The 20,660-nt window shown below is 45.2% G+C and overlaps 1 protein-coding gene across 1 annotated transcript in view; it reads left to right on the forward strand.

The window, feature by feature from the left end:
• The window catches only part of LOC147423507 (aminoaldehyde dehydrogenase ALDH10A9, peroxisomal-like), a 56,961-nt gene that overhangs the window by 26,843 nt on the left and 9,458 nt on the right, over positions 1–20,660 (forward strand). Inside the window, exons 2-3 of the mRNA XM_086502345.1 lie at positions 2,088–2,230; positions 2,439–2,519. Of these exons, the coding sequence (XP_086358471.1) occupies positions 2,088–2,230; positions 2,439–2,519 (224 nt within the window). The remainder of the gene's footprint in view (positions 1–2,087; positions 2,231–2,438; positions 2,520–20,660) is intronic.

Below are 20,660 nucleotides of genomic sequence, written 5' to 3' on the forward strand. Positions count from 1 at the left end.
GGATCGTACGCCCGTGTATGATCAAGCCGATGTCGAAGATATTGTGTATGCAGCAGTCACTGAGAGACCACATGGACCACCATCGGACGGTCTCTTGGCAGTAGGTAACCTCATTCTCGGTAAAAAACTCAAAACTGTGGCTGCTGTCCACCCATGAACACAAGTGCAAGGTGATGAAAACGCTGCTGTCCAGCGATTTTCAGCATGCTCGTATGCTCCCGGCAGGGCGTGGAGCGGTGCAGCGAGTGTATAATGGCTGAAAACTGATGGAAATGAAGAGGAATGTCGCCGGCAAAGCATTGGATACCGGGGGTTGGGTGTAGGCATGATCCAAGATGGGTGTGGCCAAGCTCTGCCCTTCTCTTGCTGAAAACGCTGGTGTATCTGCCCAAAAACACAGGGCTTCTCAAAAATGCAGGTGGGGCAGAAAACGCAGATGGCAAAGAAGGGTAGTTCCGGCGATGGAAAGACCTGAGGAGGCCAGCGTTGGGTGCCAGATGACTGATTGCCAGGTGTGGGGGCAAAAACGTAGGCGGCAGAGAAGTTCTCCACGACGGAAACACTCCATGTTCCTTTGCTTGCTTGGCTATTGCAAACGTTGGCTGATCCAGCCCTTGGGAGGAGAACCTCATGCCGGAAGGTAATGCACCCAGACCATGAAGAGCTGTGCTGCTGATACCATGTGAGAGTGCATGCGTGCGAAAGCGGGAGAGAGAGAGAGAGAGAGAGAGAGAGAGAGAGAGAGAGAGAGAGAGAGAGAGAGAGAGAGAGAGAGAGAGAGAGAGAGAGAGAGAGAGAGAGAACACAAAACGCTGGTAGGGTGCGGGGAGGGGGCGATCAGCCCTCAATGACTCTATATATCAGTTGTAAGTTGTTACCAATATACATGATAAGACTCACCCCAGGCAGCCTATATAAAGGGCTCCTGGGTGAGGTTGGGCAAAACAACCATGACCAGCCACAATAAACAACCTACGACCATAAGTATGGGTCTGTACCTGTGTAGGGCGCCTGGACAAAAGAGAAGGTGGCCGGCCCAGAAGTGGGCGGCTGGACAATGAAGCCCACGTGCATATGCTATGGGTGGCCAGCCCGGAGGCACACTAGCCGTACATGCATGCCCTAGACCTGTGAAGCAACAGAGTGGTGTAAGTCTGACAATCATAACAAATCAAAATGTCAAAAATGCACCTGGCCAAATCAAAGGACATCATTTTGTTGCTGCTGTCAAGCAGAAAGGTCGATAATGTTCCATCAAGGAATTTGTCGGAGATGCAGTTTTCTTTAATCAGTCATTTACATTGGAAATGGCCAAGGCTCTGGACAGTAGGGAGTTGGCTGTTTGATGAGGATTCGATGGTTTCCAAGAAGATTCATCTCGTCAAGAGGTGACCAAGATTGGTCTGGTTGGCTAGTGTTTGCATCATGCCACTGTTGAGTGACAAATCTCAATGATAGTGTTCTTGAACCATAGCAACCCTGTCAAAGACATGTACACCATCATCAACCCTAAGCACCTCTTGAAATAGAATCCATATTTGAGCAAGCATGACTACATGGGTAAGGTGAACATGAAAGGCCAGAATTGTGGATTTTAATGCACAAACATTATTTCTGATGCCTTTCGAAATTGTTGCAAAAGTTTCTGACAGAAAACATCAACAACAATCGGATAATTTCAGTAATGAAACACATGAAGTTGATATAAAATTTGGCTTTCTGGTGTAAGGGAATGTAGAGTTTGTTTTGTTATGCTGAATATGCACGTTTGCATGAAAGTGTGCAACATAGAAGCTCGAGCAAATGACTCTTATCTCTATCTCTAGTTTGCTAGAGAGCAGCCACAACAGTGTAGGGTCAGACAGAGATAGGGGGCTAGCAGGCTACTCTATCTAGTAAGACTATACAACTCAAGTGACTACATGTTCACCATCTGCATGAGGGCTGGAGTATCACAGTATTTTGTCAATGTATACGTTCAGTCAAGCACTTTATAGCTTCTGATTCTTATATAATGTGTTGTATCAACCATTTTTATGCTTTTCCAGGCTTTAACAATTCAGCTTTCTTGCATTTTATTCTCATAGGTACCATCCCTGCAGCAACTGCAGAGGATGTGGAGATTGCTGTTAAGGCTGCCAAAGATGCCTTTACAAGAAACAAGGGTAAGGATTGGCCACGCACATCTGGGGCATCACGAGCCAAGTATTTGCGGGCTATTGCAGCAAAGGTAGCTCTGCTGCTCTGCTTCTTGTTTTAAAAAGTCACACATGATCACAATGTCTCTAGATATCTGTGATTATCAGAGCCGTTTAATGCTGAATGCATGCTTGAATCACAGGATGCGCTTTTCACACCTCTCCTGCTATTATTTTGTCATCAATGAAACCGCAAGATTTTAAAGTGATCAGAGAATCATGATCATATTATGGTGACAGGTTCTAGAGAAAAAGGACAAACTTGCTAAGCTAGAGGCCATGGATTGTGGAAAGCCTTTTGATGAAGCTGCTTGGGACATCGTAAGTATCCTATCACACTTCATGATAAGGGCGTCTCTTCTCTTCAGCCTTTACTTCCCAGTTAACAGGAATGAGAGCTTGTAACTTTTTCGTGGTTGCTACTTGTCCATTATCGCCTCGAAAACTTTTTCTCCAGCCTCTACTGTTTTTATAAGATCCATGTAGTATATGAAGCAGTACATAATGAAACTGTCATTAAGAGAGTGTGCAATCTCTAGGAGTTACTAAGCCATATTTTTGAAAAACATTTTTGACTTTCCTTGATTGATGGGTCCAACCATTCCAAAGAGACACCAAAATCCACACGCAGCAGCTCTCAAACACTGTTCCTATCGTGATGAGAGCTGTGTTTGGAACCTGTTAATGTTGTATGTTGCCAAGCAATGTTTCATTAGTGTGAAGCTCTAGGCTTGATCTTTCTTATTATAAATAAAGAATCATGGTTCTTTAATCTACGTGAAGAGAAGCTTCAAGGGAGGAGAGTCTCTGAGTGTGCTGCTACACAAGATATTCAGAGCTAGAACGCACTTTAATGTTGTCCCGTTGTGCATATGGAAGTTCAAGAACTGAAAGCAAAGGCTATCTGAGTTGTCCTAGTAGAGGTTATAGGCACTTGGGCCTTGCAACCAAAAGTTATTTAAAGATCAATAACTGCAGTCAAAAGCCCATTACATAGGCATAACCTGCACTGGCACACCCAGTGGGTACCGCTTGCCCCCAAACACTGCTGAGGACCACATCCTGTGATGAAAGCCCAAAAAGCAAAGATTTCCAAAACATCAGGTTTATCACATGTTTTCCTGGTTTTCTTCCTGATTTCCATGCTCCACTAGCTGTTCTGCTTCTCAGCCTTTCCTCTGCATTTTCAGCAGCCCTCTTCAGACCAACTTCCTTCACTGTCTTGCATCACTACAAGTTCCTTGCCCTCATTTGTGTTCTTAACATAATGCAGGTAGTGTGGACATCAAGCGTCCATTCTCTTACGTAGCCTGGAAGTGGATTTTTTGACATGGGATCTGGGCTTCGAACCCACCCTCTTCTTGAACATGATGGCCCCCCTCTTCTTGAACATGATGGCATGTGTATACTCTTACAGACATGTATCTTTAACTGTCATGCGATTGGAACTTGTATCTGCCAGTGCTCTCTCTCTCTCTCTCTCACACACACACACACACACACACACACACACATTTCACACTTCATTTGCAGTTTTCATTTTTTACATTCAGTACTTTTTGTACTTGTACTTCAGAGATTGTATTAGATTCACCACTTTGTATCTGATGGTCTCGTAGGTCATTTTGGCCTTTTGAAGACGTTAATATATCATTTCATTTCATTTCATTTTTTTTCTCTCTCTCTCTCTCTCTCTCTCTCTCTCTCTCACTCATTGTACACCTCATTAGCCCTCATGTGATTGTACCCCTCCCCATATGTTTTCAGATGATGTATTATGTGATGATGATGATGATGATGAGGATGAGGATGTAGGGTAGGCTTACATACCTACCCTCATTTATTTTGATTTTATGTTCCCTAGCATTTTACCAAAGCCACAAATGGATGGAAGCTTTTGGTCTCATAGGTCATTTTGGCCTTTTGAAGACGTTCATATAACATCTCATTTCTTTTCACATCTCTCTCTCTCTCTCTCTCTCTCTCTCTCTCTCTCTCTCTCTCTCTCTCTCTCTCTCTCTCTCTCTCTCTCTCTCATGAGCACTCCCCCCCTCCTCGTCTTGAGTTCAACCCTCCTTGTCGGCTAGGTCTTTAAGGTCTCTTTGGATAGTATCCTACGACGTTAAAACTCTCTTCTTCTTCTTCTTCTTCTTCTCTCTCTCTTATGAGCACACCCTCCCTCCTGGCATTACTTCTACAGAGGCCTGGGGCTAGTATGCATCATCTCTGTACATAGTTCATGGACAGCCGCCTCTTCCCAACCCCCCCCCCGAGCCATGCCCACACATGTGCTTTTTTCACGGTTGAGATGGTGAAGAAGGCCATTGATAGGATGAGGACTCAGATCATGATGGCTTAGTGGATGAGCATTTTATACATGCTAAGATTTGCTCGCCGAGCTTCTAGCAATGATGTTCAACCGTGCCATGTGTGAGTGCCTGCCTGATACTTGGAGTTTATCTACTATTGTACCTATCTTCAAGTCAGGAGACCCTATGGAGCTTGGGAATTATCGCACTATCATGATTGGACACACATTGGCACGGTTGTACGCATCCATTCTTGTGCTGCAGCTGAGTAGATGGAGAGAGGGAGGGTATACGCGCATTCGGACAGACAGGGTTCAAGAGAGGTTTTTCTACTCTTGACCACATTCTGACACTCAAAGCCATTATTGAGGAGGGCAAATCACATGGGAGACGGATCTATTGTAGCTTTGTGGACTTCCGTAAAGCATTTGACACAGTGCCCAGAGTTAGATTGGTGCGCAAACTACAGGAGATGGGAGTACCCATAGAGCTGATTTGGGGATCATGGCATTACACAGGTCGGTAGTGGGGCATGTACGCACTCTAGAGGGGTTATCTACATTTGTTCACTCCACTATCGGAGTGAAGTAGGGCTGCCCGCTCTCTTCTACTCTATTTGGTTTGTATGTGGATGAGGTTTCTAACTATATTGAGAGAGAGGATGATAGAGGTGCACATCTGACAAGGACATGGATTCCACTATTGCTATATGCTGATGATATTGTGTTGATCTTCGACTCTTCGGAGGGGATGCAATGTCACTTGGACGCTTTGAATAGGTTTGCCCATGACAGTGGTTTGTTTGTCAACCTTGGTAAAACCAAGGTTATGGTGTTTAACACCACCCCACAGTGGACCAAGAGATCAACACCCACATTCACATACGGCCATGAGATAGTGGAGTATACAGATGCTTACACCTACCTTGAGGTGGTCTTTAGTGGACCACCATTTTCATTGAGGAGAGCAGCAGAGGCTAGAATGACGAGAGAATATGCATCATTGGGTGGATTGGAGAGGATGTGTTCAAACTTCACAGATTAAGTTTTAGGAGCCTTGGATGAAGCTCTGGCTTTTTGACACTCTGGTGGCTTCCGTATTGCTCTATGGAGTTCAGATATGGGGGCCTTCATTGAACTATCACGGGAGGTCGGGTCGCACTGATGGATGGGAAGACATGGAGAAGCCTCGGGTCTCTATGATCTTGCGGCTTATTAGAGCCAAGGCTTTAGTACCACATGGCATTATTCAAGCAGAGCTAGCTGCCCTCCCACTAGTAGTTGAGCCGCTTACTAGATCAGTCTCCTTTATACACCGCTTGTGGGACCTCCCCATAGATAGATATGCCCGCCTAGCACTTGAGTCCTCTCGATAGTTAACTATGGAGGGAGCTTCAAGATGGTGGTATGGGGAGATGACATCATGGTTTCAGGTACATGGGTTCAGCATGGACAGATTGCCCCCCTTCCAGTACTCATTGGGTGCACCCTCTCTGACTCAGTTCGAGATTACCAGGCTAATTTGCCAGGACCTGACTCAGCTAGATACCAGGAGGACCTGGATACAGTCGGCACAAGAGCTCGGCACAAAGATGGCTTTCTGTAGAGAGCATGTTCTCCAGCTTACTGACAAAGGTTTTGTAACGAGACCCAAATACATGGACACCCTCTTATCTCATGGGATAAGATGTGCTATTGGCCAGATACACAGATCTTCACACCAGCTTCGGGTCGAGACAGGGTAGATGCAGTGGAGTACCAGCAGAGGCCAGAACATGTCCCCTATGTCGTATGGAGCCTGAGACAGAGTTGCACTACACATGCCACTGCCCAGTTTACTATGAGATACCAGGCCGCTTTCATTGCCTGTTCGGAGAGGGCTTTGGACCACCCTCTAGAGTCATGGGATATGAGGACCAGAGATGTCTGGGACTGTTTTTGCTCGAGCTGCGTAGACACAGAGAGAGCCTGATGAGACGAGAGGCTAGCCAGTCTCAATTAGAGATGGATCACAGACTTCTTTAGAGCGGACACCGGGTAGCGGGAGGAGCAGCTACCACTGCAGGGCTCACATTCTCCTCACATCAGAGGCACGTTGATTGATCAAGCGACCGAGCTAGGGAGATCAAGACGCCCATGACTGCAGATGACTACACAACGTCGATGGAGGTTGGATCAAAGGATTCGGATCACTTTGGTCTGACATGCACGACGCTCGGTGAGACTACTGACCATGGAGGAGATTAATGAGAGTCCGCCAACGACCGATGATGGATCTCGTGTGATTTAGCTCACTTGTGGATTGTACGCCTTGCTCATCTTGTACTAGCCTTTGTATCAACTCTTACCGATTAATCCCCACACCCACACCCACACCCACACCCACATTGTGTTGTATTAGCCCTCAGTCACTACTTTCACCCCTCTACTCATATCCTGCACAGTTCTAGCTAGCTGCTTAGTTCACATCTAGCAGTTTAGGATTCTATAGTACCCCTTGTTGAGATAGGCATGTCCTTCTTCAGCGACTATGGGAAACACCTCTACATGTGCATACCTTTTGCTATTGACATTTAGCCTATGAGTTGTAAGCTTCTAAGAAGGGCTACATGGAGAGTCATCAACCGGATAGCCACTTCAGCTTTGTACATAAATAAAGCCCAAGCCTATGTTGTAAATACACTATGCAAAAGTATTATTAGCCCCTTTTTGTGTATTGAGTCTAACTTTTCAAAGGTGTGTGTACTTCTCTCTCTAACTGTATAAGCTATGTTTGCACACACACATACAAGCTTCCTTGAGCACACACATGCACACCATCAGCCCCAACAAGTGGTATCAGAGCCAGTGAGCATCACGACAAGCTTAGCAATCCTATTAGCATCACAGAGAAGCCCAATTTGTTGATTTTCAAGTGCATTAATCAGTGATCAAAAGGTGATAAAGAAGCCCAAATCAGCCCCTTAATCGAAGAAAATCGAGAGCATGGCTTGAAGTTGATTCGATCCAAGCTCGCGGATGTTTTTCCCCTCACTAAGGCGCTCTCTCCTGCAACTTTGGATCATGCAAAGCTGAAAATTTCAGCTTATCACCTCATTCAACGGCTTCGGCTTCGCTTCGGAATCTCTTCCCGGCCTTGGAGTTTCGCCGATCAGCCCCTACGGATGTAGTCGCAGCTCAAAAACGACCCCTCTTGCAATACCTGATCGCGGAATGGCTTCAAGATCAGCCCACCTCGCTTTGGACGGCAACTGCTCATCTCAGCAACTCTCAGGTCTTGTTTTCTATGTACATAATGCCTTTTTTTGAATTATAGTAGCCTTTTGAGCCTTTGATTGGCTAGTGGAGCTTCACACCAACATATTACACAGCTCCAACAATTTGCAAAGCTCCCATTATAATCTTTTTGTTGATTAAAACCCGCAAGTTTACGCACACTTGAAGTGGCAACCAAGCTCGACATCGACAACACGCTCGACTTCGTCACCAAGCTCGACATAGTCAATATTTTATGGTCGATTTGTATTCGATCAAGCTTCCAAGCTGTTCGAACTTCAAAGCGTGCTTTTCCAAGGCACACGCACACTTCCACACACGTAATTTAATCACCACTTGTGAAGAGGGGCTTCACGCACGTGAAGAGTGACTTCACAATTTCGGCTTCCGATCATTGTGTACGGGGCAAGACACTGCCATAGAGAGAGTCCCTCTACTGGTAAGACCAAGTCCCTTCGTGTGTATAACCATTATGGGAGAAAAAGGGATTGAAAAATTTAGGGGGGACGGTTTCCATACATGGCAGACAAAGTTACGTGGATACCTCATGAAAAAACGGCTATGGTCTGTTGTAAAACCGAGAGTAAGCGAACCATTCACTTCTGTTAAAGGCACTCTCACTAGGGCCCAAATCGCACAAGCACAAGCTAAAGATGAACAAGCACTCGGCATAATTATCACATCACTCCACGATAATTATGTGCACTTTACAGATTGCTGCACCACTGCAATCCAAGCATGGGATACTCTGGAACATAACTTTGGTGCTAAACAAAAGCAAAGTAAGATTAGCTTAAAGAAAAATCTTTATAAACTTTCTATGCTTCAAGAGGAGGATGTTCCAAGCCTCGTTAAGAGACTAATGAGCATAATCACGCAACTCACTTACATTCAGAGCCAAGTCCCGGAAGAAGATCAAGTCGCTGTGCTCCTGAGTGCTCTACCTGAAAGTTTTGACAACATAGTCACAATCTTAGAGCAAAAGGAACCCATACCTTCTCTACAATATGTTACAGGGGCAATCCATGAAGAAGAAAAGAAACATAAGAAGAAATCTGAATCAGTGGGAGGAGCTTATTTTACATCATCATCATCATCATCATCTTCATCTAGGGCGTCATCATCATCACCTAGATTAAATAACAAGAAGTGTTATGAGTGTGGTAAGCCTGGACACTTCTCCAAGGATTGCTACAAGGACAAGTATTGTAGCAATTGCGGCATCAAAGGTCATCCACCGTCAAAATGCCAAGGAAGCAACAAGAAAGACAAAAGTAGAGTCAATTTTGCAGAAGAAGAGGACAGAGATGCAACTCAACAGGTAGAGAATTGTCTCCATGTGTGTGCCGTCCCCAACTACTTTTGCGAGTATACTGATGTAATGTAAAATGGATGGTCTTTAGCAATTGCGGCATCAAAGGTCATCCACCATCAAAATGCCAAGGAAGCAACAAGAAAGACAAAAGTAGAGTCAATTTTGCAGAAGAAGAGGACAAAGATGCAACTCAACATGCAGAGAATTGTCTCCATGTGTGTGCCGTCCCCAACTACTTTTGCGAGTATAGTGATGTAATGTAAAATGGATGGTCTTCCACTTTCTTTGTTTAAGGGGAGTTTTTCTAGTCTGTGTGACACCATGTGATGAGAGTCGAGACCACTCAGTTTGTGTGACTACCTCGGTCTGTGTGACTATTAGCCTGTGTGGCTTTAGGTCTTGATCCAGCTTCATTCAATATAGTCCATGCCTAAGGGGAGGATTGTTGAGATAGGCACGTCCTTCTTTAGTGACTATGGGAAACACCTCTACATGTGCATACCTTTTGCTATTGACATTTAGCCTATGAGTTGTAAGCTTCTAAGAAGGGCTACATGGAGAGTCATCAGCCGGATAGCCACTCTAGCTTTGTACATAAATAAAGCCCAAGCCTATGTTGTACATACACTATGCAAAAGTATTATTAGCCCCTTTTTGTGTATTGAGTCTACCTTTTCAAAAGTGTGTATACTTCTCTCTCTAACTGTGTAAGCTATGTCTGCACACATAGACAAACCTCCTTGAGCACACACATGCACACCATCAGCCCCAACACCCCTTTTCAAATACCTTTTTATTTTTGGTACTCAGACATTGTATCAGATTCACTGCGTTGTAACTTTTTGGTATCATAGGTCATTTGGGCCTTTTGAAGACGTTAATATAACATTTCATTTCATCTCTCTCTCTCTCTCTCTCTCTCTCTCTCTCTCTCTCTCTCTATGTGTGTGTGCACGCATGCGTGCAATCGGGTGCACCTTGTGTCTTTCAACAATCGAAGAGCTGTACCTTTTTTGGACGATTCGGACGCTCTACAAAAGTTGTCCTTGACGTCGGACGAGAATGGCCGAGGAGATATCAAAATCTCCCGGAGAAGATTCTATTGTTGACTTCTACGAAGTAGTCTTTAGATCTTGGATACACAACAATCTAGGGGTTTGGGCATAAAGAGTGATGAAGGAATTTGATAGTTGAGTCACTAACAACAAAGACCGCGAAAACATCAAACACACCATCTCTAAAGAGTACTAGGGAATACAATCTTGTCCACCAACGCCAAATATATAGGGCCCTTAGAGTCTGTAAGCTTGTGTCAGGTGTACAGGCTAGAGTTCTGTTGCGTGTACAATGTGCCATGAGTGTATCTGATCAATAGTAATACTTTTCATGAAGTAAAGTAGAAGATCATCCGTGTCTCCTTTGAGAACAAGTCGAGCAAACCTGCTCCACAAATTGGCTCTCAATGCGAGAAGCCAATAAATGTGTCACAAAGTGCTGACGTGTCAAGCCATTGAAGAACGGAGCTGACTTGCAGATCTCGTTCGAGGGGCCTAAACCCTAGAAGAAGTAGAAGAGAAGTAGTAGAAGAACTAGAAGCAACAACAGAATAATTTTACCAACTTGCAAAGTCTTGCCAAGTGGCCTAATTTTAAAGACGAGTTCCCACCAAATTACGAGACCTCGTTCGATGGGGCCGAGGGGACCTAAAGCCATTTAAATAAAGTGGGACCAACATACACACTCAAATCGCGTTGGAGCATGATGATGTGGCAGTTGTACAGACATCCTGCAATTTGTGCTGATATACTAACGTGGCAACTGTACGAATTTTCCCAAAACACGTTGACAGCTTTTGGCTCTAGTGTTTATGGGAACAAATGCTTTGAGTTTGAAGCTTTTCATGTAACTGCTTCTCATAGGCCAAGGGCCTTTAAATATGTGCCATGGGCTCATTCTCTGGCACGCTTTCGGGTGAAGTTGCAGAGCGTGGAGTACCGGCTTGTATTGAGTTGAAGCAATATAAAGAAATACCGAAAGGGGCGCCAAGGTTTGGGGCCAGTGCTCTCTTGGGGTGGAACACCGCTACTCCCGGTCTCGTGTGTCGTGCATCTCTTTCAGATCAGTTATTGTTTGAAGTGCTTAAAGTTATTCAGTCTGTTCTTTTCCGTTGGCTTGTGGTGCCGTCCTCGTGACAGTGGAGGTATCCAACTAAAACTGATCTTGTCGTATAAGTCTAGTGACCTCCTTTCGTGTCGGGGCATCTAGAGAATACTCAAAGGGGGGGACCTTGTCCGTAGAGAAACCACACTCGCGTGTCAAAATAGCCAGACCACTTTGAGATTGAAAAAGCATGTAAATCTGGTGGCAATGATCCCCCCTTGGGATAAAACAAGCCAAGATGTAAAGTGCCACTCAAGTAGCAAAAAATCCTCTTGACAGCCTGCCAATACTTAGACCCTAGGCTATGCACAAATCTGTTGCCTGGGAGACTGCAAACTGATTATCCGGTCTCGTGTTGCATACATAAATAAGACAACCAACAACAGTTTAATAAAGAATGACATCGGCAATGTCTCTATGTAACTAGTCTGACACAAGGTAATACGACCATCACACTGCTTAAACTGTATACCCAAGTAATGACGCAACAGCTCCAAATCTTTCATCTTGAAAGTAGCATTCAAATCAGCCTTAAATTCAGTAATATGTCTCTCATTTGGTCCAGTGATCAACAAATCATCCACATAGAGAACGACAATGTGAGGGTGCGCTTTACATACACTGTGCTTTCCGTTGGACTGTTAGGAAAGCCTTGTTTGACCAAATGAGTGTCAGCCTTCTCATACCAAGCACGAGTAGATTGCTTCATCCCATACAAAGCTTTCTTGCATTTGCACACTTTTGCCTCTTGTCTTTTCTTGACAAAACCGCAAGGCTCCGTTGCTTAAACTTCTTCAAATATGTCACCATTCAAGAAAGCAGTAATAATGTTTGACTGATGTACATCCCAACCAAAATGAGATGCCAATGCACATAGAAAACGCATAGTAGTCATGCGACAAGTGGGAGCAAAAGTCTCTTCATAAGCTATGCCTTTTTGTTGTACATAACCCTTTGTAACAAGTCGAGCCGTATAGCAATCAATCTCACCATCCGGCTTGCGTTTCAACTTGTAAACCCACTTCGTACCAATGGCCTTTTTGCCAGGAGACAAATCACATAAAGTCCATGTGTCATTTTCTATAAGTGCATCATATTCAAATTGCATGGCAGCCATTCAATTTTTTGAATTGTGTGCTTCATCAAAAGACAGGTTCCTCAACATCACATAAGCTAGACTCAGCCAAAGCATAACAATCTGATGCATAAGATGCATGCTGAGAACCAGAACGAGTACGACTAGACAAAGGTGCATCCAATTTAGTGTCACGCAAAGTATGTTGTCACGGGGATGTGGCAACTGTTAACTATGTCACGAGGACGTGGCAACTGCTAACTTTAGTTGTTGGTTTCTTTCCAATGGGTTTTGTTTTATTTTTGAGACCCTCTTCTTGAAGTAGCAAACGGTCGGACATTGTATGGCCAATGTGAACGGTAGTTTCACCCGTAGATGGGTAGTGGTCGGCACTGGAATTCGTATGGTAAGAGGATGTCTAGGCTCAGAGCAAGATCATGTAGGTCCCCCCGTCGCACTTAGCAAGTTGGTGGATACTAGGAAGTGAACTCAATAAAGGCCTAAATTCAAGGTGTGACTGCCAACTAAAAGTATCCGATAGTTGGGCCACATTGCATTTTTGGATGCGGTCCCAATGAGGACAGATGGTCAGAAGACCAGTGGGAGCCCAACGGAAGCATCTCCTAGAATTTAGGGAACTGCTATTTTGGGCCGAGAAATGTGTTCGCGTCATTACCTTCGGTATGACTAGGGGAACATTTTATAACTCTGCCGCGAAGTCAACTGACGCGTCGGTTGAGATATTTTTAAGCGGCGAACCCGAAACGGGAAAATGCTTGTAAATGCGCCAAGTGTCATTTTCTCATGGACTTTCCTCTTGCAGAAGAAGTGGCGCTGAATTTTATGCTGGGAGAGACTTCATTTCAGCTTTTGTCACAGGTTAAGAGCTATGGAGTGCTTCCTTTCCCTCTTATGTACAGTGCGGTGCCAAGAGTGATGCCCTGTACGCTACGCACTGCTCTCTCTCTCCCCTACGAGCAGTATGTTATGCCCCACTAGTGGGCTTTTCATTTGACCAATGTACAGTTATGTGGGTTCATGCGCGATTGCCGAGGCAAGAGCCTCTTGCACATGTATTGGATTAGCTAGTGGCTAATCCCCCGCAGGTACAAGTGAATTCGGAGAGGTCTCACGCCAGAAATCTCCTTTGATTCAAAGGGCAAGTAGCCCTACAGGTGCGGGAGCTCGAGGTCTTGCTACAGATGCGACCGGTACGCGAAACGGAGCCCAAAACAGGGAATTACAGCCCGCTGTGTATTTTTGCAGGTTTAGGGTTTCGGCCCTAAACGGACCCTAATACCCCCAGGAGGTTCGGGGACGCGAGGGGACCGCTGTACAGGTGAACTGGCGCATTTTCGGGGCAGAAAACAGAGAATTCAGCATGCTGCAGATTCTCGCCAGGTTTTGCAAAGTGTTCGTATGCGTTGGGAAAGTCACCTATTGCGTGGGTATACTGAGTGTGAAGCGTCCTAGTACAGTTATGTTGCCGAAATCGGGCCAGAACAGGTGTTTCTTAGCCTAGATTGTGCGGGTCAGCTTGTAGGAGATCACAGGTTTTATTCCCTCTGTTAAAGAATAAAGAAATACCGAAAGGGGCGCCAATTTTGAGGCCTACAGGTTGTTGGTGTCTGCTCAGAGCATTCTAGCTTCCGCGCCGTGTGTGTACTTAGGTATTAATCCTCGTTACAGGTTACCTTTGCAAAGTGCTCTGTGTGTGTCTCTAAAGTAAAGAATTTCGGGTGAAAGCCAACGCCTACCGCCCTACGGGCGGGTTTCATATGTACTAACCATACCTTTAGCTTGCTCATTCTCAACCCTTTCCTCATCAAGTGCATCATGTACATCTGCATCAGTAATAGGCTGCTCTGTCACACTTTCAAAAACCCCCATAGGCTGTAGATTTACGTCATTGGAATTTACATTCGAACTTCCACCACTGAAAAGAGGCAACAAGGTGTCATAAACGTCCTGTGGGCTTACATTACTGTCTCTAGTACATAACAGCAAGGGCTAAACAGAATCTTCCACAAACAGAACATCCCGTGAGACGAAGATACGCTTTGTTTGCGGATGATACAACCTGTAACCTTTGCTTTCAGCACTATAACCAACAAAAATACATTTGACAGTCTTATCATCCAATTTCCTGCGATGCGTTTGTGGCACCAAAGCATATGCCAAACAACCAAAAACATGCATGCGCTCAATACAAGGCTTTCTATCATGCCATGCTTCATATGGAGTCATAGACTTCAAAGCTTTTGTAGGACACTTGTTAAGTACATAAGTGGCACACATGATGGCCTCATGCCAAAACGAATGCGGCAAAGCTTGACTTTTGACCACATCGTACCATTCCGTAAGTAACCTATTTTTCCTCTCAGCAACACCATTTGATTGAGGCGTATAAGGCATTATACATTGGTGTTTTATCCCACGACTGGCCAAAAATGCATTAAATTCATGAGACATATACTCCCCCCCCCTCAATCGGAACAGAGAGTACCCATAGTACATTTCGAGACATTTTCAGCCATAGCCAAAATTTGCTTGAAGCACATAAACACTTCGGACTTCGCTTTAAGCGGATACACCCATGCATACCTGGAGTAATCATCAATGAAAGTCACGAAGTAAAGGTAATTGCCCAAGGACGGAGTTTGCATGGGCCCACAAACATCACTTGTCACAAACTGCTAACGTGTCAAAGCCATGAAGAAGGGAGCCAACTTGCAAATGTCGGCAGAGGGGCCAAACCCTAAGAAGAACAAGTAACAAAAGAAGAAGTCCTACCAACTTATGGGGACCCTGTCCGATGGGGCCCCAAGTGACATAAAGGATTAAAATAAAGCTGGATCCACACGCACATAAGAAAAGCTAGCAGAGCAGCTGGTGACGTGGTAGCTGTACGGACGCTCCGGATTTTCCGCTGACTGATGCAGGCCGTACGGATTTCCGCATTTGCGTTGACATGATGACATGGCATGCTGTACGGATTTTCGTAAATTACGTTGGCAGCTTTTTGGCTTTGCTTTGGACCATATGCTTTTGAGTTTGAAGGCTTTTATTGTAAACTGCTTTTGGGGCCTAGGGCTTTTAAATATGAGGCTAGGGCTCATTCTTTGGCATGCTTCCTGGAGAAGGTGCAGAGTCTGGAGTACCGGCTTGTACTGTGTTGATGCAATATAAAGAAATACCGAAAGGGGTGCCAAGGTGAAACGAACGAGGAGAGTGGATCTCCCGGCCACACGGACCGCCTACAGATATGCGTCGGACGAACCACCCGACCATAGCCACCATCCGGCAGCTCCCCCGTGCTAGGGCCAACGTACGAGGACGTAGGCGTGCACCTGTAAGACCCAGCGTCCCATACCACCCGGCCTCACCTCCTCGAGGTGACCTCGCGCACTCTTAGCCTCGCGGGCTAACCACTGGCACTCTGCCAATGGGGGTCGATAACTGAAAATGAGGCCTTGGCCCCCCTTTTATAATAATGGCCGGCCACACTGGCCGTGTTCACACTACGTCCGTCTGGATACTGGACGTCCATCTCGACGGCATCTGGGCTAGATCCCCCCTCCTATGAGCGGGACATAACATACTTCCCCCCTTAAGAACCTTTGATGTCCTCATCAATGAAGTGGGGAAATTGAGCCTTCAAAGCTCTAACAGGTTTCCAAGTAGCAAACCTTTTAGATTGACCCTTCCATTTAATTAAGTACTCGTCATAAGCCTTTTGGCGCGAATGACGGGTACGATGATCTAAAACTGCTTTTGGTTCTCGAGGAATATACTCAGTTTTCATATCTTGCCATACATGTTCCTCGATAGGCACAACAACGTCGGCTTCGCCCAATTTCATTTCAAGGCGGTTGACATGAAACACTGGATGTACACTAACATCCGAAGAAAGAGCCAGTTTGTAGGCAACTTGGCCAATTTTCTTTGTGATCAAGAACGGACCACAGTATCTAGCTGAAAGCTTATAATGCTTTCTTGTTCGCATAGTCTTGGAATCCTTGGGTATCTTCAGATAGACCCATTGTCCCACATCTAGAGTCCTTGGAGACCTCTTTTGATTAGCATAAGTAGTAACTCGGTCACGAGCCGTTCTTATACTATCCTTAGCCAGTTCGAGCATTTCCTGCATGTCATACAAGAAATCACGAGCTTGGCGTTCCTTGACTTTCTCTAAGCCAATAGCAATCGGGGATTTAGGCTCGAATCCATACATCAGCATGAATGGGCTAAATCCAGTAGCAGAATGCTTGCTACTATTATAGGCAAACTCTAACTATGGAAGATACCTTTCCCAGTCAAACTGCCTATGAGAGACATAGGCTCTCAACATGTCCTCTAACGTCTGATTCATCCTCTCAGTTGGTCCGTTGGACTCAGGATGGTCAGAAGACGACATACTCAACTTCGTCTGAAGATGAGCGAACACATCTCGCCAAAATCGGCCAGTGAACTTAGTATCTCGATCACCGACGATATCCTCTCGGAGACCATACAGCTTATAAAGCTGATCGACAAATAAAACCGCCAACTCATGGCTTTTTACTGTCGACTTCGTTGATATAAACTTCGCCATTTTTGTGAGTCTATCGACCACAACCCAAATAGCGTCATTGCCTCGACTAGTATTAGGCAAACCAACGATGAAATCCATGGAAGTACTCTGCCACTTGGCATCTGGGATTTCCAATGGGTGTAGCAGGCTAGCTTTCCTAAGGCGCTCTGCCTTATTGATCTGACACTGAGCGCATCTCTTCACATAGCTCTCTATGTAAGAGCGCATTCTTGGCCAATAGAAATATCGCTTGACCAAAGCTAAAGTTCTCTGGATGCCTGGGTGCCAAGCGCTGGGAACATCGTGGCATTTGCACAAAATCCTTTGTCGAATCTCATAGATTTCCGGCACGCAGACTTTACCATTTCTGAACAATAGTCCACCTCTAATGGAATATTGTCGCTGTCTCCTCTCTCCAGCACGACTCACTTGGGTCTTCGGACTACCCAAGCTTGTATGCGAGTCATGCCCCGCTTTGACCTCGTTCCATATCTTGCCAAACTGGCCATCGGAACGACATAGCCCTCGGAGAGAGAGATAGAAATCCGTCAAGATTTCAGCCATAGACAAGGCATTAACCTCAGGAATCCTGCTGAGCACATCGGCAACTCGATTGCTGGATCCTTTTCTATAACGGATCTCAAAGTCAAACTCTTGCATAAGCTCAACCCATCTGGCCCTCCGGCCTCTGAGATCACCCTGATCACAAATATAGCGCAAGGAATGATGATCTGTCCATGCAACAAACGTAGAGCCATACAAGTAGTGCCACCATTTTCTTAGGGCGTGGACTACGGCGTAAAGCTCCTTTTCATACGTTGGATAATGGATCTCAGCGTCAGAAAGCTTCTTACTTTCAAACACAACAGGACGTCCATCCTGATATAATGCTGCACCAATAGCATAATCACTAGCATCCGTTTCAACCACAAACGGTTTGCTAGGATCCACAATGTGTAATATTGGCGCAGTAGTCACTAAGTGCTTTAGTGTCCGAAAGCTCTCGTCGAGACGCTCATTCCAGACAACAGGGGGATTACCTTTACGATGAGGACCCGAAGTCTTCGGCCCTTTCACCCCTCCTTTTAGAAGTTGCGTAAGCGGAGCAACAACTTTAGAGTAATCCTTGATAAACTTGCGAAAGAATCCAGTAAAGCCTAAAAAGGACTTTACTTGGCGTACATTCTTCAGAATGGGCCAATTTCGCACTCAACTTTTCAGGGTCGACGCGAATTCCATCGTGAGTAATGATGTGACCCAAGTACAGAAGCTCTTAGTTAAAGAATTCACACTTAGAAGCCTTAGCATAAAGCTTCTCAGTTCTCAGTACTTCGAGAACAGTGCGTATATCCACTAGGTGCTCAGACAAACTTCGGCTGTAGATCAAGATATCATCGAGAAATACAACAACGAAGTTGCCTAAAAATGGTCTCAGCAGATCATTCATCATGTGCTGGAACGTAGCTGGAGCATTGGTCAAACCAAAAGGCAAGACCAAAAACTCGTAGTGACCATAACGCGTATGGAAGCCTATCGTAGGAATATCTTCCAGTTTGATCCGTATTTGATGATAGCCTGATCGCAGGACTATCTTCGTAAAATACAACGCTCCATGGAGCCGATCTATCACATCGTCCATACGCGGGAGCGGATACTTGTTCTTGACAGTGAGCTTATTCAACCCCTTGTAATCCACGCAGAAGCGCATAGTGTTATCCTTCTTTCGAGAAAGTAACTTACTTGGCCGAACAAAACCCCTGTCGAGATAGTCTTTCAGCTGCCGCTGAATCTCGTCCTCTTTGGTTTTACTAAACCGATAGGGTTGCTTTGAGAAGGGTTGGCTTCCAGCTACCAACTCAATGCTATGAGTTGGTAGCTGGAAGAGAGAGAGAGAGAGAGAGAGAGAGAGAGAGAGAGAGAGAGAGAGAGAGAGAGAGTGAGTGGACAGAGTAAGTGAGTGAGTGAGTGAGTGGACAAAGAGTGAGCGAGTGAGTGAGTGAGTGGACACAACATGGCGGAGTTCTGCGCCCAGAAGCATTGGCCCCAAAAACTGGCGTCCCTTTCGGTATCTTTATTGATGGATCACAACAAGGTACAACTCTTGAGGGTCCTCCGTTCTCAGACTCTACGTTCAGATGTCTGTAGAGTGAGGCCCTAGGGGCTCTTTTGTTCTTACAAGGGATGCCTCAAAAGTAGAGTCCCAAAAGCAATCAGTCCAAAAGCACTTAACTCCCAAAAGCATCTGCTCTCAAAAGCTAGCATTGGGGACTCCCAAAAGCAACCAACGTAATTTTCAAAAATCAGTACAACTTGCCACGTCAGCACATCAACGCAAATTCGAAAAGTCCGTACAGTCTTGCCACGTCACCATCCGAATGGACTGCCACATCAGCCTGTCGCATTTTATGGAAATTTCCTTCAGGGTTCAAGCTACTGACTTTTAGGGTTTCGGGTCCCACGGCCGGTGCTTCATCCATTCAATTTCTCTAGGGTGGTTTGTCCGACCACATGCCACGTCATCACTTTGTGACACAAGAGCTACCGAAAATTTCATCCATCCAGAATTCTTGAACTAGATAGACTTTGATTATGATTCACATGAACACAAAATTGAAGCCGAGTTAGCCACTGGTCTAACTTAGAAAGTGGTGCCGCTAATTGGGGCGCTTCCAGTGGATACCATGGGAAAGCCGATTTCCACATCATGAAGTTAGGCAATTGCGATGTTCTCTTGGGCGTGCCTTGGCACGACAAGAATGAGGCGACACTTCAGATCCGGAACCGTACGATTACCCTCCGGAACAGTACGATTACCCTGATGCAGAAGGACAAGCCTATCATCCTCAAAGTTCAACTGTCCGAACAAAAACGTGAATGAATTTTCTAGATGTTATGTATTTAGAAATTTTTGAACTTGTCTAAGAAAGTATTTTTTGAAATTTCAAATTTACCTAGATGAATCCACGATAAGCCTAGATTCACCCTTAAGGAAAGTGCAAGGTATAGACCCATGGTAGTCACCCACAAGACAATATAACCATCAACTCCATCATGCGTAGTATTGACTAAATACCACGACATCCCCACTAACGTCGTCAGTGCCCAATAGTGGGTTTAGAACTAGGTACTAACATATGCTCCCAAACACAACACACACCACACCCACACACACATGAGCATACATCAACACATAGATCAACATACCGAGTTTCTATCTTGACTCCGGAGATCAAAGAAATTTCAAATTTGTTTGAAATGGATTCTATCTGTTTTAAACCTGTCTTGGTGCCGATTGACGTGTTTGACTCTAGTTTTAATACAAGTTTCAATGATTGGTGATTTACTCGTGGGTGACTGTGAGAAATGTTGTTTGATAATGTCTGAACCTCGAAACGACGCAAATGGAATGTCTCGGGAGGGTTTTGTTGTATGCTTGAAAACTTGGAACTAAACAGACATGATGTCTGGGGAGCGTTTCGTTGTACGCTAGAAAACCTCTGAATGATGAAGACGAAACGTTTGGGGAGCGTTTAGTTGTATGCTTGAAACCTCCAAGCAATGCAAGTTGCGATATGGGGAGCGTTTGGTTGTACCAGTCGTCTGAGCTCATGGCCCAGACCTTTTTAGGTTATTTGCGGGGGGCGTGACAAGGTAGTGATTGAGTAGCTGCATACCGCAGATCGTCAGTCTCGAGACTCGGGGGACTACGGCGTTGTTCATTGTGTCTTGTAACATGCATATGTGAGCATTTGTGT

This window comes from Adiantum capillus-veneris, chromosome 26, assembly GCF_014529385.1.
Source record: "Adiantum capillus-veneris isolate H3 chromosome 26, ASM1452938v2, whole genome shotgun sequence".
Taxonomy (NCBI): domain Eukaryota; kingdom Viridiplantae; phylum Streptophyta; class Polypodiopsida; order Polypodiales; family Pteridaceae; genus Adiantum; species Adiantum capillus-veneris.